Here is a 24,029-nt window from a genome sequence, read left to right on the forward strand (position 1 = left end):
TAGAAGACCTGCACACGCTTTCCGCCCTGGGCAGCGTGTTTGGCTGTCCACTAAGGACCTTCCACTGCGGGTGGAGAACCGCAAGCTTGCTCCTCGCTACATTGGCCCCTTCAAGGTGGTGCGCAGGGTGAACCCTGTCTCCTACCGGCTCCAGTTGCCCCGGACTCTGAGGATCAACCCCACTTTCCATGTTTCCCTGTTACGGCCCGTACTGACGTCTACGTATGCCCCTGCCCCTAGGAACCCCCCACCCCCCCGCATCTTCCAGGGGCAGACTGTGTTCACTGTGAATCGCCTGCTTGACTCCCGCCGGGTCCGCGGCGGGTTACAATATCTGGTGGACTGGGAGGGCTATGGTCCTGAGGAGCGCTGCTGGGTTCCTGCTCGGGATGTCCTTGATAAAGAACTATGTCGGGACTTCCATTCGGCCCATCCGGATCGCCCTGGGAACGTCAGGAGACGCTCCTAGAGGGGGGGGTCCTGTTAGGACTAGGACTGTTTTGGCCTCTAGAGGCCGCTGTTATTTCCTTTTCATGTCGTGTTTATTTTGGCCTCTAGAGGCCGCCACTGTTCCTGTGTTTTGTGTTTGTGTTAATTGCCTAATTATCTTCACCTGTGTCCTTAATTAGTTTGTCTATTTATACCCCTGAGTTCAGTCCTCTTGTCACGGAGTCTTTGTGCTGTTATGTTTATCTCCAGTTTCCTTTGTACTGTGTTTTTTGATCTTCTTAGCTTTTGAATTTTTGCACTTTGCTTTTCTTTTGGATTATACTCTTTGGTTTTTTTTTTTGTCTTTTGTTTTGCCCTGTATATAGTGTATATAGTTTAAATAAACCTTTTGATTCTTTTTCTACTTCCGCCTCACGCCTCTGCATTTGAGTCATCCCCCTGGTGGCCTAGTGGGGGTTTGCTGGATTATCACACCAACGAACCAGGTTCGAATCCCAGCAAAACCCTAACAGATGAAAAGTAAAAAACAAACAATAATAATAATAACAGCAAGAAGTCAGTTTGCTGCCACCTTAAGCCTTGTCCACATCATGTGCACAATATTTTTTGAAAATATAGTTTTTGCCCCTCCATTTTCAAAAAACATCCCGTTCAGAGGAACAGCATTTTCCAAACTATCTCCTTCCACACAGAAACGCAAAAATGATTTGAAAACGCTCACATGAACACACCAGCCCATTGATATTACAACCTCTATTCCAAAAAAGTTGGGACAAAGTACAAATTGTAAATAAAAACGGAATGCAATAATTTACAAATCTCAAAAACTGATATTGTATTCACAATAGAACATAAACAACATATCAAATGTCGAAAGTGAGACATTTTGAAATTTCATGCCAAATATTGGCTCATTTGAAACTTCATGACAGCAACACATCTCAAAAAAGTTGGGACGGGGCAATAAGAGGCTGGAAAAGTTAAAGGTACAAAAAAGGAACAGCTGGAGGACCAAATTGCAACTCATTAGGTCAATTGGCAATAGGTCATTAACATGACTGGGTATAAAAAGAGCATCTTGGAGTGGCAGCGGCTCTCAGAAGTAAAGATGGGAAGAGGATCACCAATCCCCCTAATTCTGCGCTGACAAATAGTGGAGCAATAACAGAAAGGAGTTCGACAGTGTAAAATTGCAAAGAGTTTGAACATCTCATCATCTACAGTGCATAATATCATCAAAAGATTCAGAGAATCTGGAAGAATCTCTGTGCGTAAGGGTCAAGGCCGGAAAACCATACTGGGTGCCCGTGATCTTCGGGCCCTTAGACAGCACTGCATCACATACAGGCATGCTTCTGTATTGGAAATCACAAAATGGGCTCAGGAATATTTCCAGAGAACATTATCTGTGAACACAATTCACCGTGCCATCCGCCGTTGCCAGCTAAAACTCTATAGTTCAAAGAAGAAGCCGTATCTAAACATGATAAAGAAGCGCTGACGTCTTCTCTGGGCAAAGGCTCATTTAAAATGGACTGTGGCAAAGTGGAAAACTGTTCTGTGGTCAGACGAATCAAAATTTGAAGTTCTTTATGGAAATCAGGGACGTCGTGTCATTCGGACTAAAGAGGAGAAGGACGACCCAAGTTGTTATCAGCGCTCAGTTCAGAAGCCTGCATCTCTGATGGTATGGGGTTGCATTAGTGCGTGTGGCATGGGCAGCTTACACATCTGGAAAGACACCATCAATGCTGAAAGGTATATCCAGGTTCTAGAGCAACATATGCTCCCATCAAGACGACGTCTCTTTCAGGGAAGACCTTGCATTTTCTAACATGACAATGCCAAACCACATACTGCATCAATTACAGCATCATGGCTGCGTAGAAGAAGGGTCCGGGTACTGAACTGCCCAGCCTGCAGTCCAGATCTTTCACCCATAGAAAACATTTGGCGCATCATAAAACGGAAGATATGACAAAAAAGACCTAAGACAGTTGAGCAACTAGAATCCTACATTAGACAAGAATGGGTTAACATTCCTATCCCTAAACTTGAGCAACTTGTCTCCTCAGTCCCCAGACGTTTACAGACTGTTGTAAAGAGAAAAGGGGATGTTTCACAGTGGTAAACATGGCCTTGTCCCAACTTTTTTGAGATGTGTTGTTGTCATGAAGTTTAAAATCACCTAATTTTTCTCTTTAAATGATACATTTTCTCAGTTTAAACATTTGATATGTCATCTATGTTCTATTCTGAATAAAATATGGAATTTTGAAACTTCCACATCATTGCATTCCGTTTTTATTTACAATTTGTACTTTGTCCCAACTTTTTTGGAATCGGGGTTGTACATCAAAAACTATTATGTCCAAATATTCGTATCTGTGACTGTTAGTGCATTCCATTTGACCTGGGAAGTCAGAATTTCCGAGTTCCCAGTTGGAAATTTCAACTGGAATGCTCTACTGAAGTTGGATTTCCGACTGGGAAAGTCGAAAGAGCCTCACCAACATGGACCTCTAAATCCAAAATGGCTGCTCCGTGCATCAACAGAGGGAAAGCTGTAGTAATATACTGTTTATTAACACTTCTGTCTTATTTGTGTCTCAGTAAATCAGTCATCCACACAGTACTGTCCAGCTTCTATCTGTGGACATGTTGCTGTGGTGTTTGGATGTGCAAAATACCATGTAATGGGTTGTGATTAATTGGTATTGCAAACATTGGCTAATGTGGCTAGATTTTCTGACTTCTTATACTGGAAAGCGATCAGCTCAGGTGTGATGTCATTCCCAGCTCTGACTTCCTACTTCCAAGGTAAATGGAACGCCGCACGTATTCATATCGAAACCTGAAGTGGGTGTGGCCTAAAGTGGAACTTTTTATTTCATTAGATGTGTGTGCTGGGCATTAAAAAAAAATTGTGTTAATTACAAGTATTATTATTCTCCTGCTCCGCAGGACGGGGGGTATACTGGTTTATATCTGTCCGTCCATCCGTCTGTATCTCCATCTGTCCGAAACACCCTTTTTCTCAGCAACCCCAAATCATAGCCACTTGGTACCAAACTACAGCTTGGGGTTCTATACCGTGTAGACCATTTTCAGGTCTGTCGCACATCAACTTCCTGTTTACTGACTGAATGTATTTACAAAACATAACGTGGATTTACAAAATTTTCATAACACTGTTCTCAGCAACTACAAATCGCAACTGCTTGATATTTGGTACCGAGCTTCAGCTTGGGGTTCTATACCGTGTCGACCATTTTCAGGTCTGTCGCGCGTCAACTTCCTGTTTACTGACTGAATGTATTTACAAAACATGTAATGTGGATTTACAAAGTTTTCCTAACACTTTTCTCAGCAACTACAAATCGCAACTGCTTGATATTTGGTACCGAGCTTCAGCTTGGGGTTCTCTACCGTGTATACCGTTTTCAGGTCTGTCGCACATCAACTTCCTGTTTACTGACTGAATGTATTTACAAAACATATAGGGTGGATTTTGATGCTATTTCAAGAAGCAAAATGCTATTTCAAAATGACCGTTTACCAGGATGCTGTTTGAAATCCCTGGGGAGAGACCCTGCTCTTTACTTACTTGTTTCAGGTTTAATTATTTGTTGAAGTCAACGTTCATAATAAGTGTCCTATTCCTTCGATTGCTTGCATTCTGATATAAGCGAGAGTGGGGGGGTATGTAAGTGAGCAGTAGTTCACAGTTGATCTTGTTTAATTTAATCGTGCCTAATTGCAAAAAAAAAAAGAAGAAAAAAAACGAGGTACTGGGTTATTTAGGTGATATTTATTATCAATAACATCATTTTTCTTTATTTCTTTTTCTGTTTATTTTATTTAAAATGTTCTGCCTCTCTGTATATTTTCTTCTGTTCCCTTTCTTTCCACTTTTTTGTCCCTCTGTTAGGTATGTCTTTCACAATCCAATAAAAACTGTCTACGTATCGATGCAAAACAAAGTTTGAAGAGTGGTGGTGGTGGTCGCAGGTTCAAATAAACAAACAATCAAACCCAAACAAACAAAAAGACTGAGATCATTGCAGCCATTTGTCTTGTCTTCACATAGCAAGTTGATTTTTTTTTAACTCACTTCCTATTAATCTGCTGTTTGTGTCCCCGTGAGGCATCTCACTGCTCTTTTTTTTTTTTTCCTTCTCCAAGGACGTTGTTGATGAGGTCCTTTAAAGCTGCATTCGGGAGTGTTTATTTGCATACTAAAACTCCTCTCACAGGCTCAATCAGGCCTTCAGGCTCCTCCGCCATCCCAGCATGCATCACTCTCCTTTTCGAGGTTACTATGGGGAATTGAGGACAGCTGACTAACCCTGACTAATGCTACACACTTTCGTTACATGGCACTGATTTGAACGTAACCGTCGCAGCAAGTTGTAAAAGTGAATGCAAAAACACATGACACTATTATTGGCACCCCTGCATTTAATACTTTGTACAACCTCTCTTTGTCAGTAAAACAGCACTGAGTCTCTCCTATAACATTTTATAAGGTTGGAGATACAGAGCAGGGCATCTGAGCCCATTCCTCTTTACTCAGTCTCTCCAGATCATCCAGGGTCCTCAACCCTCTCTTGTGCTCTCTCATCTTCAGCTCATCCCACGGGTTTTCACTGGGGTTCAGGTCAGGGGACTGAGATGGCCAGGGCAGAAGCTTGATTCTGTGCTCAGCTAACCATTTTTGTGTTGATTTGGACAAATGGTTCAGATCATTGTCCTGCTGGAAGATCCAATGATGACCCAGTTTTAGTTTCCTGGCAGAGGCAGCCAGATTCTGATTTGAAATGTCCTATCCGATCTCGACTTTGCTGATGACATTGCTCTTCTCGAGGACTTTGTGAATTCGGGCGAGGATCTTCTCCACAGAGTAGAACTGGCTGCTAAATCAGTTGGCCTTCAGTTGAACGCATGCAAAACCAAATGGATGAATATAAATTCCTCTATGGACCAATCTCTCCACGCGCTTGACAACTCTACTATTGAGAAGGTGGACGACTTCAAATACCTTGGCGGTTGGATGAACACTGCCCATGACATCAACTCCAGAAAGGCCAAAGCCTGGGGTGCCCTAAATTCTCTAATCAAGGTGTGGGCTGCCCCTCTGTCTAGAGACACAAAGGTCAGAGTGTTCAAGGCCTCAGTCGAATCCATTCTTCTCTATGGATCTGAGTCTTGGTCTCTAACGAGAGCACAAGAGCAATCCTTGAATGGCACGTACACCCGCATGCTCCGCAGAGTGTTCAACGTCAGCTGGCAGGACCATTGGACAAACGACCGCCTGCACGGTTCCCTACCATGCCTCTCGACCATAATCGCCAAACGCCGTCTGGCATTGTGCGGCCATGTGTTTCGTCACGATCAACCTGCCGCACAAGTTCTCTTGTGGGAGCCTGAGGCGAAGCGCAAAGTCGGTCGACCATGTACCACTCTGAAAACGGTCCTCGAGCTAGAGACGGGGTTGAAGAAAGATCAACTCAGAGCAGCTATGCTCGACCGGCGAGTCTGGGATAGGATATCTTATCAAGTCACCGGCTCGCCGGATGACAGATGAATGTCCTGGTGTTTCATGGAGTCCCTTATGCCATGTACCTTAACAAGGTTTCCAGGGCCTTTGGTGGAAAAACAGCCCCAAAACATCACAGAACTTCCACCATATTTTACAGTTGAGATCGGGTTCTTTTCATTGTAGCCATCCTTCTTTTTAGTTCATCTGGCCATAAGGCCGATCAGCTGTTGCCATGGTGTGGCGTCGGTCATCCCTCCATCGTCCACAATTCAGTTAAATCGTATCTCCTCCATCAGTTCTCCACAGATTTCCATTCTGATTGTTTTGTTTGAAAGAACTCATCACTCTGCACCAAACTTGGTTGTTGTTTTATCAAATTTTTTGCTAACAAGTTACTAATTAGGCCAAATGAATGATTTTTCCAGGCCTCTCACTAGAATTGTATCTCCTCTCTTATTTCTCATCCAATTCCAGTTCTGATTGATGTTTTGGGTAGATCTTCCATTGAGGAACAAAACTTGGTTGTTTGTTTGTTGATTTTCCTGTTGTAAACAATTTGTTTACCACTTTGTTTATTTTCAGTTCAGTCGTGTCTCCTCCCTCAGTTCTCAATGGATTTCAGTTCTGATTTGTTTCGTTTGAAAGAACTAGTCCTTCTTCACAAAACTTGGTCATTGTATTGTCAATTGTTTGCTAACAATTGACGTGGGCGGCATGGTGGTGTAGTGGTTAGCATGGTCGCCTCACAGCAAGGTTCTGGGTTCGAACCCAGCGGCCGGCAAGGGCCTTTCTGTGTGGAGTTTGCATGTTCTCCCCATGTCCGCGTGGGTTTCCTCCAGGTTCTCCGGTTTCCCCCACAATCCAAAGACATGCAGTTAGGTTGACATGGGGCGGCCTTGGGCTGAGGTGCCCTTGAGCAAGGTACCGAACCCCTGACTGCTCCCCGGGCCCTCTGGGCTGCCCACTGCTCTGTGTGTGTGTGCGTGTGTTCACTGCTTCAGATGGGTTAAATGCAGAGGATGAATTTCACTGTGCTTGAAGTGTGCATGTGACGAATAAAGGTTTCTTCTTCTTCTAACGAACTGCTAATTAGGTCAACTTCACGCATTTGGGGACTTCTCATTAGAATTGTATCTCCTCTTGCAGTTCTCACCCTATTTCAGTTCTGATCGATGTTTTGGGTAGATGTTCCATCAGGGAACAAAGCTTGGTTGTTTGTTGAGTTTCTTGTAAACAATTTGTTTACAACTTTGTTTATTTTCAGTTAAACCGTATCTCCTTCCTCAGTTCTCAGTGGATTTCAGTTCTGATTGTTTTGCTTGAAAGAACCAGTCCTTCTGCACAAAACTTGGTTATTTTATTGTCAATTGTTTGCGAACAAATTAGTAATTAGGTCAATTTCCCAAATTTTCTTCTGACTAGAATTGTATCTCTTCTCATTTATCATGCAAATTCAGTTCTGATCGATGAGTTGGGTAGATCTTCACTTGGGGAACAAAATTTAATCCTTTGTTGATTTTCCTGTTGTCAACAATTAGTCGTGGAGGTTGGTCCTCTCTCTCATTATCACATTTCAGTTCTGTTTGATGTTTTGGTAATCATGGTTGTTTTGATGGCAGGCCAGATGAGCTACTATGTCCTTGACCTTCTGGTTACACCAAACCCACCTTGAGTGTTTATTGCCAAAAGGCTCCATTTTTGTTACATCATACCATAGAACACGGTTCCAGTCAAAGTTGTCGTAGCGCTTCACAAACTCCAGACGCTTATGTTTGCGGTTAACTGACAGAAAAGGCTTTTTTTTTTTCTTGCGTGCCTTCCAAATAATCTGTTGGCATGGAGGTGGCGTGTGATTATGGTTTTGGAGACGTGGAAACCCCCAAGAGTTTACTTTTTCTTGTAATTCACCAACAGTGATCCTTGGGGATTTTATTGCCTCTCTTACCCTCCTCCTCACTGAACATGGGGGCAAAATAAACTTGGGATCACTATAATTTCCAGGGGTGCCAGTAATCTTGGCACATGTGTTTTTGTTGAAAATAAATATTTCATGTTTTTCTCTGAGTAAATTTATTTCAATTAAAAGTTTTATTTTTCTCATTTTTTTTTCAGTGTGAGATGAAGCGACATCAAAAGGTGGATTTTTTTCTAACTCTTTTTACTAATCTTTACAATGGGGGTCAATAATCATGGAGGGCACTATGTGTGTATTTGTACTGAGGTTACAGCTTAAATCTGAGAACACTTGTTACATTACAGAGTGCCAGGGTTGTGTTAGGATTTTATAGAGATACCCTCGATGTTCCTTCAGTTCGCCCTGTCTTAGCCCCTGTCCACACGGCAACGGATTCAGGTGACTCCGATACAATTGCTTATCGTTTAGGCCTGGCGTCCACACGGCACCGGCGTTTTGGGTGCCCAAAACGCAATCTTTTTGAGAACGGGTTCCAGAGTGGAAAGATCTGGCAACGTTGCCATTGTGAAGTCGTCTGGATGAGTAGAACGGATTTGTTTACGATGACGTCACAACCACATGACTGTGAGTGCTTCACGCCGGGTAGAAGTGTAACGAACTCGATGCGAGTTGTCAACAAATCCTATAACTTGGGTCATGAAATGCGCTTACAAAATATTTTCACTGTGAATATTTATTGTGTAATGGTGCAAAGTGAGAGAGAGAGAGAGAGAGAGAGAGAGACTCTGCCCTTAGGGCAGAGTCAATCCCGCCAGCAAAAATAGGGAAAAAAAGGAGCGATCTCACCTCTTCAGATGTTGGTTTAAGTCCTACAATACATTCCTCAAAAAGGGCGTAGAAGAGCGAATTAATCCATCAACGTGTATCATTCAATTTATTCCGGACCATTAAAGACGCCGCCTTCCGCGTAGAATCATACGTCATCCTCGTCGCCATATTGGATAGGTCAAAGCGGAGAATAAAGATTCATGTGCTGCATTTAACTGTACCAACAGGTTTACCGTCCAAACGAGATCACATGGGATTACCTTTCACAGGTGAGAAACAACAAATTAATCCATCAACGTGTATCATTCAATTTATTCCGGACCATTAAAGACGCCGCCTTCCGCGTAGAATCATACGTCATCCTCGCCACCATTTTGGATAGGTCAAAGCGGAGAATAAAGATTAGCTGCGTTTAACTGTACCAACAGGTTTGCCGTCCAAACGAGATCACATGGGATTACCTTTCACAGGTGAGACTGGAAAAATACTTTTCATTGTATTTGGTCATTATAATGTAATTTTACAAACAGATTTTCCTGACTTTGTGGCTAATATGAAGTCTCGCGCATAATAGTTTATGCGCATGCATCCTTACTTCTTCTATTGTTCTGGTGTCTCCGAAGGGACCGTCTTACAGCGCCCCTAGAGGTGTGACATGTGTATTGCATCGTTTTCAGCAAGCGTTGCGTTGCCATATGGACCTGATATTTTACTGATTGTTGCCCATTTGGACGCGATATATTTTTAAATAACATCTCGTTGCCGTTGTCGTGTGGATGTAGCCTTAGTCTGTAATCAGCAAGTGCCCACAAAACCACTCTGTGTTTTGGAAAAAAATTTTAACAAGAAACACAGTAAACAGAATAAACACTGGCAGTGCTTTTCCTCGATGGAACCATTTATTACTGGTGAAATGAAGCGGAACGCAGAATTAGTGATGTTGCTGAATTTTGTGTTTATAGTGTTATAAGTTGCCTTTAAAGTAGCTGTGAATGGCGTATTGTTTTGATACTGATACTAATAATACTAATCCCAGAGTTTAAACCTCATAAGAGGTTATAATATAGTCTTATAATATGGCTTTTAAAAAACAGAATGGTCTGTTTTTTTAAAGTGGTGCTTGAAAGCTTGTGAACCCTTTAGAATTTTCTATATTTCTGCATAAATTACCGAAAACATCATCAGATTTTCACACAAGTCCTAAAAGTAGATAAATAGAACCCAGTTAAACAAATGAGACAAAAAATATTATACTTGGTCATTTATTTATTGAGGAAAATGATCCAATATTACATACCTGTGAGTGGCAAAAGTATGTGAACCTTTGCTTTCAGTATCTGGTGTGACCCTCTTGTGCAGCAATAACTGCAACTAAACGTTTCCGGTAACTGTTGATCAGTCCTGCACACCGGCTTGGAGGAATTTTAGCCCATTCCTCTGTACAGAACAGCTTCAACTCTGGGATGTTGGTGGGTTTCCTCACATGAACTGCTCGCTTTAGGTCCTTCCACAACATATCGATTGGATTAAGGTCAGGACTTTGACTTGGCCATTCCAAAACATTAACTTTATTCTTCTTTTACCATTCTTTGGTAGAATGACTTGTGGGCTTAGGGTCGTTGTCTTGCTGCATGACCCACCTTCTCTTGAGATTCAGTTCATGGACAGATGTCCTGACATTTTCCTTTAGAATTCGCTGGTATAATTCAGAATTCATTGTTCCATCAGTGATGGCAAACCGTCCTGGCCCAGATGCAGCAAAACAGGCCCAAACCATGATACTACCACCACCATGTTTCACAGATGGGATAAGGTTCTTATGCTGGAATGCAGTGTTTTCCTTTCTCCAAACATAACGCTTCTCATTTAAATCAAAAGGCTCTATTTTGGTCTCATCCATCCACAAAACATTTTTCCAATAGCCTTCTGGCTTGTCCACGTGATCTTTATCAAACTGCAGACGAGCAGCAATGTTCTTTTTGGAGAGCAGTGGCTTTCTCCTTGCAACCCTGCCTTGCACACCATTGTTGTTCAGTGTTCTCCTGATGGTAGACTCATGAACATTAACATTAGCCAATGTGAGCGAGGCCTTCAGTTGCTTAGAAGTTACCCTGGGGTCCTTTGTGACTTCGCCGACTATTACACACCTTGCTCTTGGAGTGATCTTTGTTGGTCGACCACTCCTGGGGAGGGTAACAATGGTCTTGAATTTCTTCCATTTGTACACAATCTGTCTGACTGTGGATTGGTGGAGTCCAAACTCTTTAGAGGTGCTTTTGTAACCTTTTCCAGCCTGATGAGCATCAACAACGCTTTTTCTGAGGTCCTCAGAAATCTCCTTTGTTCGTGCCATGATACACTTCCACAAACATGTGTTGTGAAGATCAGACTTTGATAGATCCCTGTTCTTTAAATAAAACAGGGTGCCCACTCACACCTGATTGTCATCCCATTGATTGAAAACACCTGACTCTGATTTCACCTTCAAATTAACTGCTAATCCTAGAGGTTCACATACTTTTGCCACTCACAGATATGTAATATTGGATCATTTTCCTCAATAAATAAATGACCAAGTATAATATTTTGTCTCATTTGTTTAACTGGGTTCTCTTTATTTACTTTTAGGACTTGTGTGAAAATCTGATGATGTTTTAGGTCATATTTATGCAGAAATATAGAAAATTCTAAAGGCTTCACAATCTTTCAAGCACCACTGTAGCTCGTGGTGCTAACAATGCAAACAATGCGAATACCAGAGCTTAAATCTTATAAGAGCTTGTTACAGTGGAAAAAGGACAATGAAGGCACTCGTGATTATTCTCATAAATCAGCATGAGCTGAGTTTCATGTCTTTATAGTGTTATAACTTTGCTTTCAAGCAGCTGAATGGGTGTCGTTTCATTAGTGGTGCTAACAATGCTAATGATGCTAATACCAGACCTTGTTACAAAGGGAGAAAAAATGACAGCGAAGGCACGCTTGAAGTCGCTCATTCTCATAAATCAACATTTTCATATGTTTATAGTGTCATAATCTGGATTTCAAGCAGTCAAATGGCCGACGGAGCTTGAAAGTGATGTCATAACAGTCCTTCTGCTATCTCTCATTAGTGTGCTAACGCTATTTGAGGTCTCTGTATATGGGCAGGGTGGAAAGGCTCAAGATATAAAACACATCACTCAAATGTTCTTAAACCCACCTACATTACTGTTAGAAAGCAACCATTTCTGTTCCTGACGCTAGACACTCCTTCCATAAATATAATACCGTTTTAATGTTATAACATGTAATACAAATGCAAACAATGCGAATACCAGAGCTTAAATCTTATAAGAGCTTGTTACAGTGGAAAAAGGACAATGAAGGCACTCGTGATTATTCTCATAAATCAGCATGAGCTGAGTTTCATGTCTTTATAGTGTTATAACTTTGCTTTCAAGCAGCTGAATGGCTGTCTTTTCATTAGTGGTGCTAACAATGCTAATGATGCTAATACCAGACCTTGTTACAAAGGGGGGAAAAAACGACAGCGAAGGCACTCTTGAAGTCGCTCATTCTCATAAATCAACATTTTCACATGTTTATAGTGTCATAATCTGTTATTTAACTGATGCAAATTATTTTTGGTCCTTGACGGAATAAACTTTAATGAATAGAGGTGTATTTAAAGGTGCTGACTGCAAAGTCATCTGAAATTTTCAAAAATTTTCATTGTGCATGGCATTTTCCTCTGTCTCCCAAGAACAATATCATGCGGATGAGATGTGATCATTTTGATGTGCTGAGGGTCGCTTTTCTCCGTTTTCGGACCTTTTTCCTCCCTCTTGAGGTAAACAGTATGGCCCTACGGAAACAGCCGAACGCAAGGAGCTTTAACTAATTAGCATAACTATGGAACTGCGTCACACCAAGATGGCGACGTGTGGAAAACATCGCGACTCTGTATCGACCTTTGAGGGTTTTGAGTCGCAGGGATGTAATTTGTGGCTGACATTCGCGAATAGATCCATGAAACAAAAGATGAATAATCTTTTCTCTGTTACTGCTTTTGTGTTCTCGTTTCTTTCTCTGTAAGCTCAAAACATGACGTGTATAACTCCATACTTGCTACGGTGGAGTTGAGCTCATGCATTCTAAGGCTAAGATAGCTAAGTGCTAGCTAGAATGATTTAGTTATCTGTCCAGAAAAATAACGTGTCATCTAACCTTGCTCTATCTTGCAGTTGTACTCACTAGGCAGGCTTTCTTTTTCTTTTCTGCTGGCTTTTAGCTGACGGGAGAGCCGAGTCCGCCATGTTTGCCCATGCTGATTTGTTTTGGTTAAAAGTAGGTCAAACGCCCCACAGTGGTCATGTGATATTGTTGCTCACTTGCTTTGGCAATCTCCAGAATCGTGAAATGTGGGACGCTTTTTATCTCGGCAAAACATTTACACACAGGATACACGGTGTGTGTGCTGCAGCAGTGAAACATCTCGAAACTCCAACAGCAAGAAAAATAGAACATTTTGCCCAGAATTCAACTTTGCAGTCAGAATCTTTGAACATTTAATAAAGGTGTTGACACTACTCCAGGTCCGGGTTCGAGCCCTGTGGCCGGCGAGGGCCTTTCTGTGCGGAGTTTGCATGTTCTCCCCGTGGTTTCCTCTGGGTGCTCCGGTTTCCCCCACAGTCCAAAGACATGCAGGTTAGGTTAACTGGTGACTCTAAATTGAGCGTAGGTGTGAATGTGAGTGTGAATGGTTATCTGTGTCTGTGTCAGCCCTGTGATGACCTGGCGACTTGTCCAGGGTGTACCCCGCCTTTCGCCCATAGTCAGCTGGGATAGGCTCCAGCTTGCCTGCGACCCTGTAGAACAGGATAAAGCGGCTAGAGATAATGAGATGAGATGAATTTTTGTTTGTTCAAGTTCATTAAGACAGGAAGTTTTCTTTATTTTGCATAACACATTAATTTTTACATCCATCAAGGGGGTTATGTCATCAGTGCAGCTTGTCTGTCTATTTGTCTTTAAACAAGATTGCGCAAAAACTACTGATCCGATTTGCATGAAACTTGGTGGAAGGGTATAGCATGGGCCAAGGAAGAAACCTTTAAATTTTGTAGCAGATCTGAGTCACGGAGCAAATACATGAATGTTGTTTCATTTTTGCTAACGCTGCGAGATAGCGCGTTCAGCCTTGCCGGGCGTCTGCGCTCAAAAATGCCATACATACTGTATTAAAATCCAGTAGATGGTAGTTCAGTTGTGACAAAACATAGCCAATGTAGAAATACGATACTTCATATCAGACTCCCAATTCACGGGTACCAGTAATCCTCTGGGATACACATGTCGGCACATAATTCTAATAGTTTTTGAAATATCCAGACCTATACAGTATTCGTGTTTATACATTCGAATATCATAAAAGAGTCGACTCTTGTCCTTGGCAGAGATCTGCGCGCTCTGAGTGCCCTTCAAGTTTAAATAATTTGAGAGCGATAATTTAGAGTGAAATCTCTATGTTAATAGGTACTTTTGACTTTGTGCTTGTTTTGCTTTATTACTTTATTAATTCACTCCTTTTAATGTGTAAATGCAAACACACAAACTACAGTCCAGATGAACATATTGCAGGGGTTTTCAAAGTGTGGGAGAGTCAGCCCCCCCTCGGAGAGCAAATAAACAACAGCCCCCCCCCCCCCCCCCTACAATTTTTGTTGTTGCTATACTTAATGTTCCATTCGTATTTTTTAAAAATGGTTGTTGTACACATTTTTATTTTTTTCTTTTTCACATTTTAAACATCTGTGCTTTTTAAAACATCTTGTTTTACACATTTTAAACATCTCATAGCATCATTAGCTAGCACCTCTTGGCAGACAACACACTGTGGCAGTGGAGCATCTTCAGATCCAGTCCATGAAAATCCAAACTTTAAATAATCGTGGTCATACTTCCTTCTTTTTTCAGTCCCCCCAGGATTCCGCGGGCCTTTTTTGTGATTGTTGCGGGCTAAAATGTCTGATGTTGCGGGGGTTTCCAAAAAAATTGTGATGAAAGTTGCGGTGTTTTTTAGGTTTTTGTTGCGATTGCATTGCGGGAGGAAGTGAAAGTTGCGAGAAATTGTTGCGATTTTCTCTTTTTGTGATTAAAATTGAGTGATATGTTAAATATTAAGTTATTACTGAAAAACTATTGATTAAAAAACAAAGACACTGAGAAATGGTCCTATAAACAACTTGACCAATATAAAAGATTAGCAGGACTACAAAAATGCAGAAAAATAGGCTTTACTTGTCCAAATGCTCCTGTTGGTTCAAAAGTTAAAGTGCAGAGAACCTCACAGCACAACATGAAGTTCCCTTAAAATATAATATAAATGCCTCAGCTTTCATGTAAGAAAAAACCTATTAATACTAGTACTGTGTGCAGGCAGTCGCTCCTGAAGACTAAATTAAACAATAATTATAAACTAATAAAATAAATGGCTCAGGCTTCATAGAAGGAAAAAAAAACAACTTGAACAGAATCTCACAGTATGATGCTGAAGCTGCCTAAACAATGGAAAATAAAATACCATTTTGGCAAAAATGTTGGCATCCATTACTTTCTTGTATTAAGTAAAAAAAAATAAAGTGCACAGAGTGCTTCACTGTAAACATCACACACTTTCAGTAACAGAATTTAAGCCGACATAAACACTGACTCGCACATCATGCAATGTTGCCAGATACTGCTGACGTTTTCCAGCCCAAAATATGTTCAAAACCCGCCAAAATGCACTTAAAACCAATCTGGCAACACTGAGCGCATGCTGCTTCTCTTGAACGTAAACACGGAAGTAAGACGGAAGGTAGTTTGTTGACGTCACCTCAAGACGACGCCAACGATTGGTCAAATTTGTGGGAAAGTTGCGGTGATTGGATATAATTGCAACACCGCCCTGAATTCGCGGGGATTGGTTGAATTTGCGCTGAAGTTGCAAATCGCAACATCCTGGAGGCTCTGGGTTTTTTTTGCTTGGCCCAAACTCTGTCTCCTCACTCACTGTAGCTTTAGGTACTAAAAATCGATCCATTTTGTCTCTGGTAAAGGCTCCTCACGTTGCGCCCCCCCTGAAGAACTCTGGCGCCCCACACTTTGAAAAGCCCTGACATATTGTGTTTCTTTGCTTGTTGACACTTTCTCGTGGGGGGGGGGAGAGTCCTCTTGTGTAAGCAAATCTTCAGAATCAGTTCTGTGTCTGTAACTTTCCAGGAAATGCAGCTAATTCTCGACTAATTCTTGTGTAATTTATTGTGTTGTAAATACCAGTCAAAAGTTTAAACACCCCTACTCACATTCCAAGGTTTTTCTGTATTTTGAGTACTTTCTACATTGTAGAACAATACTGAAGACATCAAAACTATGAAATAACATCTGGAACACATATGGAATTATGTGGTAAGCAAAAAAGTGCTAAAAAACAAAAATATGTTTCATATTTTAGATTCTTCAAAATAGCCAGCGTTTACCTTGATGACGCTTTGCACACTATTGGCATTATCTTAACCAGCTTCATGAGGTCGTCACCTGGAATGCTTTTCAATTGACAGATATGCCTCGTCAAAAGTTAATTAGTGCAATTTCTTGCCTTCTTAATGTGTTTGAGATCAAACAGTAAATAGTAAACAATAAAAATACAGTAAATTGCCCTATTCCACAACTGTAGTAATCCATATTATGTCAAGAACCGCTCAAGTACGGTAAGTAAAGAGAAACGACATTCATCATTACTTTAAAACATGACGTGACTTTTAACTAATAAAAATAAAGCAAAACCACTGAAGTAGAAGGTGTGTCCAAACTTTTAACTGAAACTGTATCTCCTCAAAGCAGAAAGCAGCAAGGTTGAAGTGAGTCATGGTTATTTTACAATTTTTTTTTAAATGACATAACAGGTCCCCTGAGATCCTTTGTTGAACAAAGCAAATGTGCGTCACTGCTTGATAATTAACTGTGAATCACATTCTCTACTTTGGCATAGACTTCATAATAAAACAGCTCTGAGCAGTGTGTGTGTGTGTTGCTTTACAACATGCTGCCTGTCACCGTGGACTTCTCCACACACAATGGAAGTCCTGTGAGTCAGCACCAACGAACGAAGAAACAGATTTCTTTTTTCTTATTGTTTATTTGAATTAATTTCAGCTTGCCTCTTGGAACAAAGCAGGAAAATTGGAACATGACACCGGTTGGAGTGAGTGATGGCTGAAAGGACGGCCTCTTTTGCTCAGCCTCCTCCGACATGACATTTCCATACCGTGCTCTACAGTCCCCGTTATTACACATTCTAGAAGAGACGCTTATCACAGCTTATCTTCAGAGCCGGAGCGTGGGTGGAATAATTGCACCGGGGTTGTTTCATAATAAACGCACTCGGTCGCACCCTGTCACTGTTGTTTCTGTGTCTTCCTGTGGAATCAGACAATTTGTCACTTCATACATGCATTTAAACCATATCGAGGATGTTCAATGCTAATAAATGTCACCAGTTTCAATATCCGATTGTGTTTCTTATCTCACGGAGTTCTGTCAGAAACTCAGGAAGAGTCAGAAAGCAGTACATATGAAATGTCTTGCAATATGCAAATATAAAAATTAAATTAGAATATTGACATTTATATATTTATGATGCGGTTCTGGAATACATCTGGAATGTATTCAGAGCCCTTGACTTACAGTATTCTGATAGTTGCGTAATTATTTACATTTACACAGGAAAGTTACTCATATACAGAGCCGGTGATACAAGTCTAAAAGTTACGTCAATGTTTACATTTACTCAAGGAAAGTTATTCATGTTTAGAGCGGCAAATTAATCCTAAAATTTAAATCAATATTTAAACTTGGAAAGTTACTCATATTCAGTGCCAGCTCCTTAAGTTTGAAAGTTACGTAAATATTCACATAGGGAAGAATTATTTGTAATAAGAACTGGTGACTTATTCTGAAAGTTACGTAATGTGGCAGCTTGAGAACTGTAGTGGGAGATCACAGACAGTGGATGCAAGGTTGAGGAAAAGGTAAAGTGCTCTTTTAGTTAGTGTTTTAAAGGAAGATGGGGGAAAGGTGTGAGGAAATCTTGAAGTGCAGTGCACTGAGTGCAGGACTGAACCAGCGGAGCGTTAGGTCATAGGCAAGCTTTGTGGGAATGTGGGTTGGTCCTCCAGAGCTTCATAGGTTTTGGCTGGAGCAGTGGAGTTGAGCTGCGGGAGCTCTTGTGTGCAGCAGTGTTTTCTCATCTTCATCCTTGTTGTCAGCCTCTTCGCCTGGAGACAGAGGAGAAAGAGGAATCAGTGAAATTTTGGGGCTTAGAGAGTACTGAACTGTTTGGTTGGTGGTGTCGATTTATACTCCCCTGGCTGCTCAAGGAGGGTAGAGAATGGCACCGCTTGAGTGGAGTCAGCTGTGTGTAGCTGGCAGGCTTCACTGGATGTGGTGGTCCAGAACAGAGGTGCTGAAGTGTTGCTCTCTCTTCAGCACCATCGGGGCAGCAGAGCGAGGAGCAACATAGAGAAATGATGGAGGATTTCTTGAGCTGCCACTACAGGGAGCCACCTCACCCAGCTCCAAGCCTGTCTTCCTTCTTGGCTCAGCCCAGAAGCCGTAGCACCTTAAGATGTCATCTGCATTCCCATGCTGGGCCCCAGATCTATGATGGACTTGGAAAGAGAAGTCTTGGAGGGACAGGAACCAACTTGTAATACAGGCATTTGTGTCCTTTGCTTTTGACATCCACTGCAAGGGTGTGTGATCAGTGATTAGTGGAAAGGGACAACCAGACAGATAATACCTTAAGTCAGTGATGGCCCATTTAATTGCCAAGGCTTCTTTCTCCACTGCTGCACACTACTTCTCTGCCAGTGTCAGCTTGCAGCATGGGATGCTCTTCACCCTCAAAGGTTTGGGAAAGCACAGTGCTCAGGCCCCTTTCCAAGGCATCTGTCTGGAGGACAAAGAGCCTGCTGAAGTCTGGGTTGTGAAGGATGAGGTGGTGATGAGGGTGCTCTTCAGGACCTGGAACACCTGTTCTGTCTGATCGGTGTCAGGTTGCCCTTTGCTGGTCAGGTTTGAGAGGGGAGAGGCTAGGAAGGAGAAATTAGGAACGAATCTGCAGTAATATCCTGGCAGCCCCAGGAAAGCACATACCTGTCACTTTGTGGTAGGCTGGGGGTACTCCCAGACTGCTTCAGCTTTTTTCTCCTGCAGCATCAGTAACCCCCAGCTGATGTGATATCCCAGGTACTGTGCTTCTGTTAGCCCCAAGTGGCACTTGTGGGGGGGTTTGTGGTGAGCCCAGCCTGTCTCAGCCCTTTTAGGAGATGGATGGCACAGGTGGAGGAGTGTATGATGACATCATTGAGGTAGGCCACTGTGAACTGTGCAGGATGATGTCCATCAGCTTTTGAAAGGTTGCTGGTGCCCCATGGAGGCCTAAAGGGAGAACCTGGTACTGTCAGTGGCCTGAGGTGGTGCTGAAGGCTGTATGGGCCATGCTTCTGTTGTTCGCAGCACCTGCCAGTAGCCTTTGGTCAAGTCTAGCATTGATATGAAGTGGATCCTCCCTAGGCAGTTGACAAGGTCGTCCACCATGGGCATGGAATAGCTGTTGAAATCCAAGACCTCATTTGGTTTCCTGAAGTTGTTACAAAGTCTTTATGTACCATCTGGCTTGGGCACCATGACAGTGGGGCTGGACAAGGGGCTGGTGGACTCCTCAGTGACTCTGTTCCATAGCATCTGAGCCACCTCCTTGTCAGTAGCCTGATAAGCGGGCTTGTGGGGCATGATAGGGCTGTTATCTGATGACGACCCCGGGGAGTTTGGATGTTGTACTGGATCAGGTGGGTCCAACCTGCCTTTGCTGAAAACACATACGGGAACCGCTCCAGCAGTTCTTCCAGCTCCTGTTGCTGGTGGGTCTTTCCCTTTTTGGACCAGGGTATGCCCTGCTGGACTTGTGGGGTCAGACGCATGCACTGGCAGCGATGGGAAAGGTTCTATCCAGCATTTCAGCAGGTTGATGTGGTACATTTGGGTGGATTTTTTCTTACCTGGTTGTTGCAGACAGTAGTTGATGGGACCAACCCATCGGTGAAGGGACCTTGCGAGCATGTGAGGAACTTGCAGTTGGCTGATGGAACGAGTAGGAGGATATGGTCTCCAAGCTGGAACTCCCAGGGCTGGGCAGGACAATTGTAGACCCTGCTCTGTTTGGCTTGGGCCTCGAACATGTCCTGGTGGATGAGGGGTGTGACCCTTTTGATGTGGTCCTGCATTTCCTGGATGTGTCTGATGGTGGTTCTGAAAGTGGATGGTTGTTCGTCCTATGCCTCCTTCACCATGTTCAGAAAGTCCAATTACACTTGTCAATACACTTGGAAAGTTACTCGTACTCAGAGTCAGCAACTTAACTTTAAAAGTTGTGTAAATATTCACACAGGGAAAAATTATTTGTATTCAGAGTCAGTGACTTATTCTGAAAGTTATGTAAATATTTACATTTACACAGGAAAGTTACTTGTAGTCAGAGCCGTGACAAAAGTTATGTCACTGTTTCCATTTACATAGGGAAAATGTATTTCTGTTCAGAGCTGATGACGTGCATCTAAAAGTTACATCAATGTTTATCTCTTTTGCATTTGTGTAGAATACGGCCTAGTGAGCTTTAAGATAAATAACTAGATAGTAATTCTGGATTTAAAATGACACATCACATTCTAACCTCTTTGTCTTCCACCTGCAGGTTTCCAGGAACTTGGGCAAGATGTACAGTGAGATGATATTCGTGAACGGTTTTGTGCACTGCGACCCTCACCCCGGCAACGTGCTGGTGCGAAAGTGCCCGAAAACCAATAAGACGGAAATTGTTTTACTCGATCATGGCTTGTATCAGGTAAGACATCGTCCAAGCCTCGGCGCTCACAACAAAGCAAATCCGTCCCATATTACAGGCCATTATTCACTGGCTGCCTCTCCGCTCTCAGAGCCGCCGGTGCTGCGGCAGCGTAAAAGCATTTCATTAGAGACAACCTGCAGCTCTGCCATGTGTTTTAGGACAGCACTCCTACACACACACACACACACACACACACACACACGCGCGCATGCTCATCCTGGCTCACTTGCTCATGGCAACAGAGCTCAGAGAACCCTGTCCATTTGCATCCCTGTGCAGCATGTGTGTGGGAGCTGTAAACGCATTTATGAAGATAATTTGGTGATAAATATGCGCTACTGATGCTCGTGTATAAAAGAAAAGAGTGTTGGAGAGCTGCTCCACTCATTTGCCTCATAATGGAACCAATTTGCAAGTAATGACTTCAGAGCTTAGCGCTGCTTGGCCCCCGAATGTTAATTCCCGGTTGGAGTGTTATTTTTGTTCACAGCTAGCTTACTGTATGTTGTAGCCATATTAATTAAAGTGTTGAAGTGGTAAAGTGGTGCTATCCTCAAGCTGCCTGTTAATGACCTCTCTCTCTCTCTCTCTCTCTCTCTCTCTCTCTGTTTGTGTCTTGCTCTCCCTTTTTCTGTGGCTCTCTGTATCTTTCTCTGTTTTTTCTCTTTCATTCTCTCTCTCTGTCTGTCTGTCTTGCTTTCTCTCTTTCTGTGGCTCTGTATCTTTTTTGTCTTTCATTTTCTCTCTCTCTGTCTGTCTTGCTTTCTCTCTTTTTCTGTGGCTCTCTGTATCATCATCTTCCTCTCTGTTTTTGTCTCTCTCGTTATCTTTCGCTCTCTGTTTTCTCTCATTCTCTCTCTCACACTGTCTGTCTCTGTGGGTCTCTCTCTCTCTCTCTCTCTCTGTGTTTTGTTCTTCCTTTTTCTGTGGCTCTCTGTATCTTTCTCTTGCTTTTTGTCTTCTATTCTCCTCTCTCTCTCTCTCTCTCTCTCTCTCTCTCTCTCTCTCTCTCTGACTGTCTGTCTTTATGGGTGTTGTGCTCTCTGTGTCTTGTTCTTCCTTTTTCTGTGGCTCTCTATATTTTCTCTTTCCATTTTTGTCTTCCATTCTTTTCTCTCTCTCTCTCTGTTTTTGTCTCTCCCCTTAACTTTGTCTCTCTCAGTTTTCTCTCAGTCTCTCTCTGACTCTCTCTCTCTCTCTCTGTTTGTCTTTTTCTGTGCCTCTCTCTTTTTTCTGTGCCACACTCTCTCTTCTCTCTCTCTGTAACTTTCTCTCCCTCTTCCTTATGTCTGTTTCAGTCTCTCTCTCTCTCTCTCTCTCTCTCTCTCTCTCTCTCTCTCTCTCGCCACTATAATAATTATTATTTGTTACTAATAATAAATTATTTTCATGAATTTTTTGCTGTTCAGGCTGAATGAACTCTTTCCTGCTTAAATTGGATATTTGATTTATCTGTCTAAGTTTTGCTCGTCACACCATCATAAAAAAAGAAAACAAAATGTTATTCATGAGAAAAAAAAAAATGTTTGGACCTCTTTTAGTTCTGTGTGTTTGTGTTTTTTTTCCCCCCTGCAAGTTACTGAAGCCGGAGTTTCGTCTGGATTACTGCAGACTGTGGCAGAGTCTCATAAAGGGAGACATGAAGGGTATCGAGCGCTATAGTAGACGTCTGGGGGCTGGAGATCTGTACCCGCTGTTCGCCTGTGTCCTCACGGCCCGCTCCTGGAGTTCAGTCAGCACCGGCATCAGCCAGACCCCTGTCACAAACACTGAGGTATCGCACATCCTACTCGCTAATGATGTTTCTAGAAATGTAGCAATGTGGCGCACACACAGCTGTAAAACTGATGGTTCTGGTACCGTCACTGTGAAACACGTATAAAAATATAGCAGCAACGTCTGGTTTCTGTCTTTGGTCTTTGCAACTTGGACGGTTCTCTCAGTACCAGGTTTTTAAAACTACAAGGTTTTAGAAGTTTGCCTTCAAGTCATTATCCTGCATGTTCATGGAGAATTATTCTGAGCTAGTAGGCTGTCTTTACTCATGTTATTTATTTGAGAATCGGAGTCAGTATCCATAGCTGGGGTCAGTGAACATGTAGATACGAATGAGTCAGAAAACCAGAATAAATGTGGAACAGAATGATACAATTGACAAGAATTTGCAAGGATACTAAGACCCAACATAGACAGACATAACACAGAACAGGTGAACACAATAGGGTAACCAACCCATGGCCAGGACAGGAGCAGAGACAAGAATAGAAGCAAAATAAAGGCACACGACAGAAAATCCTTCTATTCTCAGAGGAAAGTGCTATCTACTGTCTTCCACATACATAACTTCACAGATGGCCGTGATTGGCTAGTTTTGCTATGACTGACAAGTTGAGAGAGCATGCCCCTCCCACTCAGAGAGAACAGACAATTTTATGCCCTTGAACTAGGGCTGTAACAATATGCGTATCGAAATCGAAATCGCGATACGCAGAGCCACAATCCGTATCGCGATACAAGAAGGCAGAATCGCGGTACACCCTTTCAAACTTCTCCTCAGCCCAAAAACAGAGGCGCTTCCAAACTTATTATTTTACTAATTATTTTATTTTTTTACTTCTTAGTAAAAAATATTTATATAGTATTTTTATAATTATTTTATTATTTTACTTATTAGTATTATTTTGAGAAATAAAACAATCTTTGGATATACATTTGTTCATTTTTGCATACATATTACTCATTCTCTGCAGTGGTCAGAATTATTTGTTATTAAATAGTTAATGTAAGTAAGTAAATGTTAAGTCAAATTTACTACTTTAAAAAAACATTTAAAAAAAAATCGTGGGCGTATTGAATCGTGGGTCAAAAATCGCGATACGAATCGAATCGTGAGTTGGGTGTATCGTTACAGCCCTACCTTGAACGGATGTGGCATCATGGGGATTTAAAATCGTGATCCCTGGATGCTTCTCTGTTGCGCCACATGGGAGTTTATTCATTTATGCTGCAGTAAGAATTACGTACATGCTTTGATAGCCACGCAGTGTAGTGAGCATTAAGGTGTTCTGGTGGACAGCTGGCATTTTGTAAGTGAAGAAGAGGTGAGATGTTTGTTTTTTTCCTCCTCCACCCTACCCTCGGTCTGTCAGAAAGCAGCTGTAGTGTGTATCAGTTTATCAGATAGTGACTGAAGCCCACCTGTTGGAGTTGGAGCTGCTTTGCTGCCCTGCTGCTCTGAGCGCTCGTGTGTGTGAATGTTCGTGAACGAGTCTCGGGCGGAGGACAGCGACAGCACCAGGGCCGGAGCTTGGCCTCTGTGGGGGGAGGATGGGCCATCTGTGGACTGTCAGGGACATTTATTTATA

General features: G+C 42.3%; 1 protein-coding gene across 4 annotated transcripts in view; it reads left to right on the forward strand.

Moving 5' to 3' along the window:
• The window catches only part of adck1 (aarF domain containing kinase 1), a 418,902-nt gene that overhangs the window by 330,831 nt on the left and 64,042 nt on the right, over positions 1–24,029 (forward strand). For all 4 annotated transcript variants that reach the window (XM_060932941.1, XM_060932943.1, XM_060932940.1 and 1 more), the window contains 2 exons: positions 20,512–20,661; positions 22,241–22,438. In XM_060932941.1, coding sequence (XP_060788924.1) covers positions 20,512–20,661; positions 22,241–22,438 — 348 coding nt within the window. The remainder of the gene's footprint in view (positions 1–20,511; positions 20,662–22,240; positions 22,439–24,029) is intronic.

Source organism: Neoarius graeffei, chromosome 11 (genome assembly GCF_027579695.1).
Source record: "Neoarius graeffei isolate fNeoGra1 chromosome 11, fNeoGra1.pri, whole genome shotgun sequence".
Classification (NCBI taxonomy): Eukaryota; Metazoa; Chordata; class Actinopteri; order Siluriformes; family Ariidae; genus Neoarius; species Neoarius graeffei.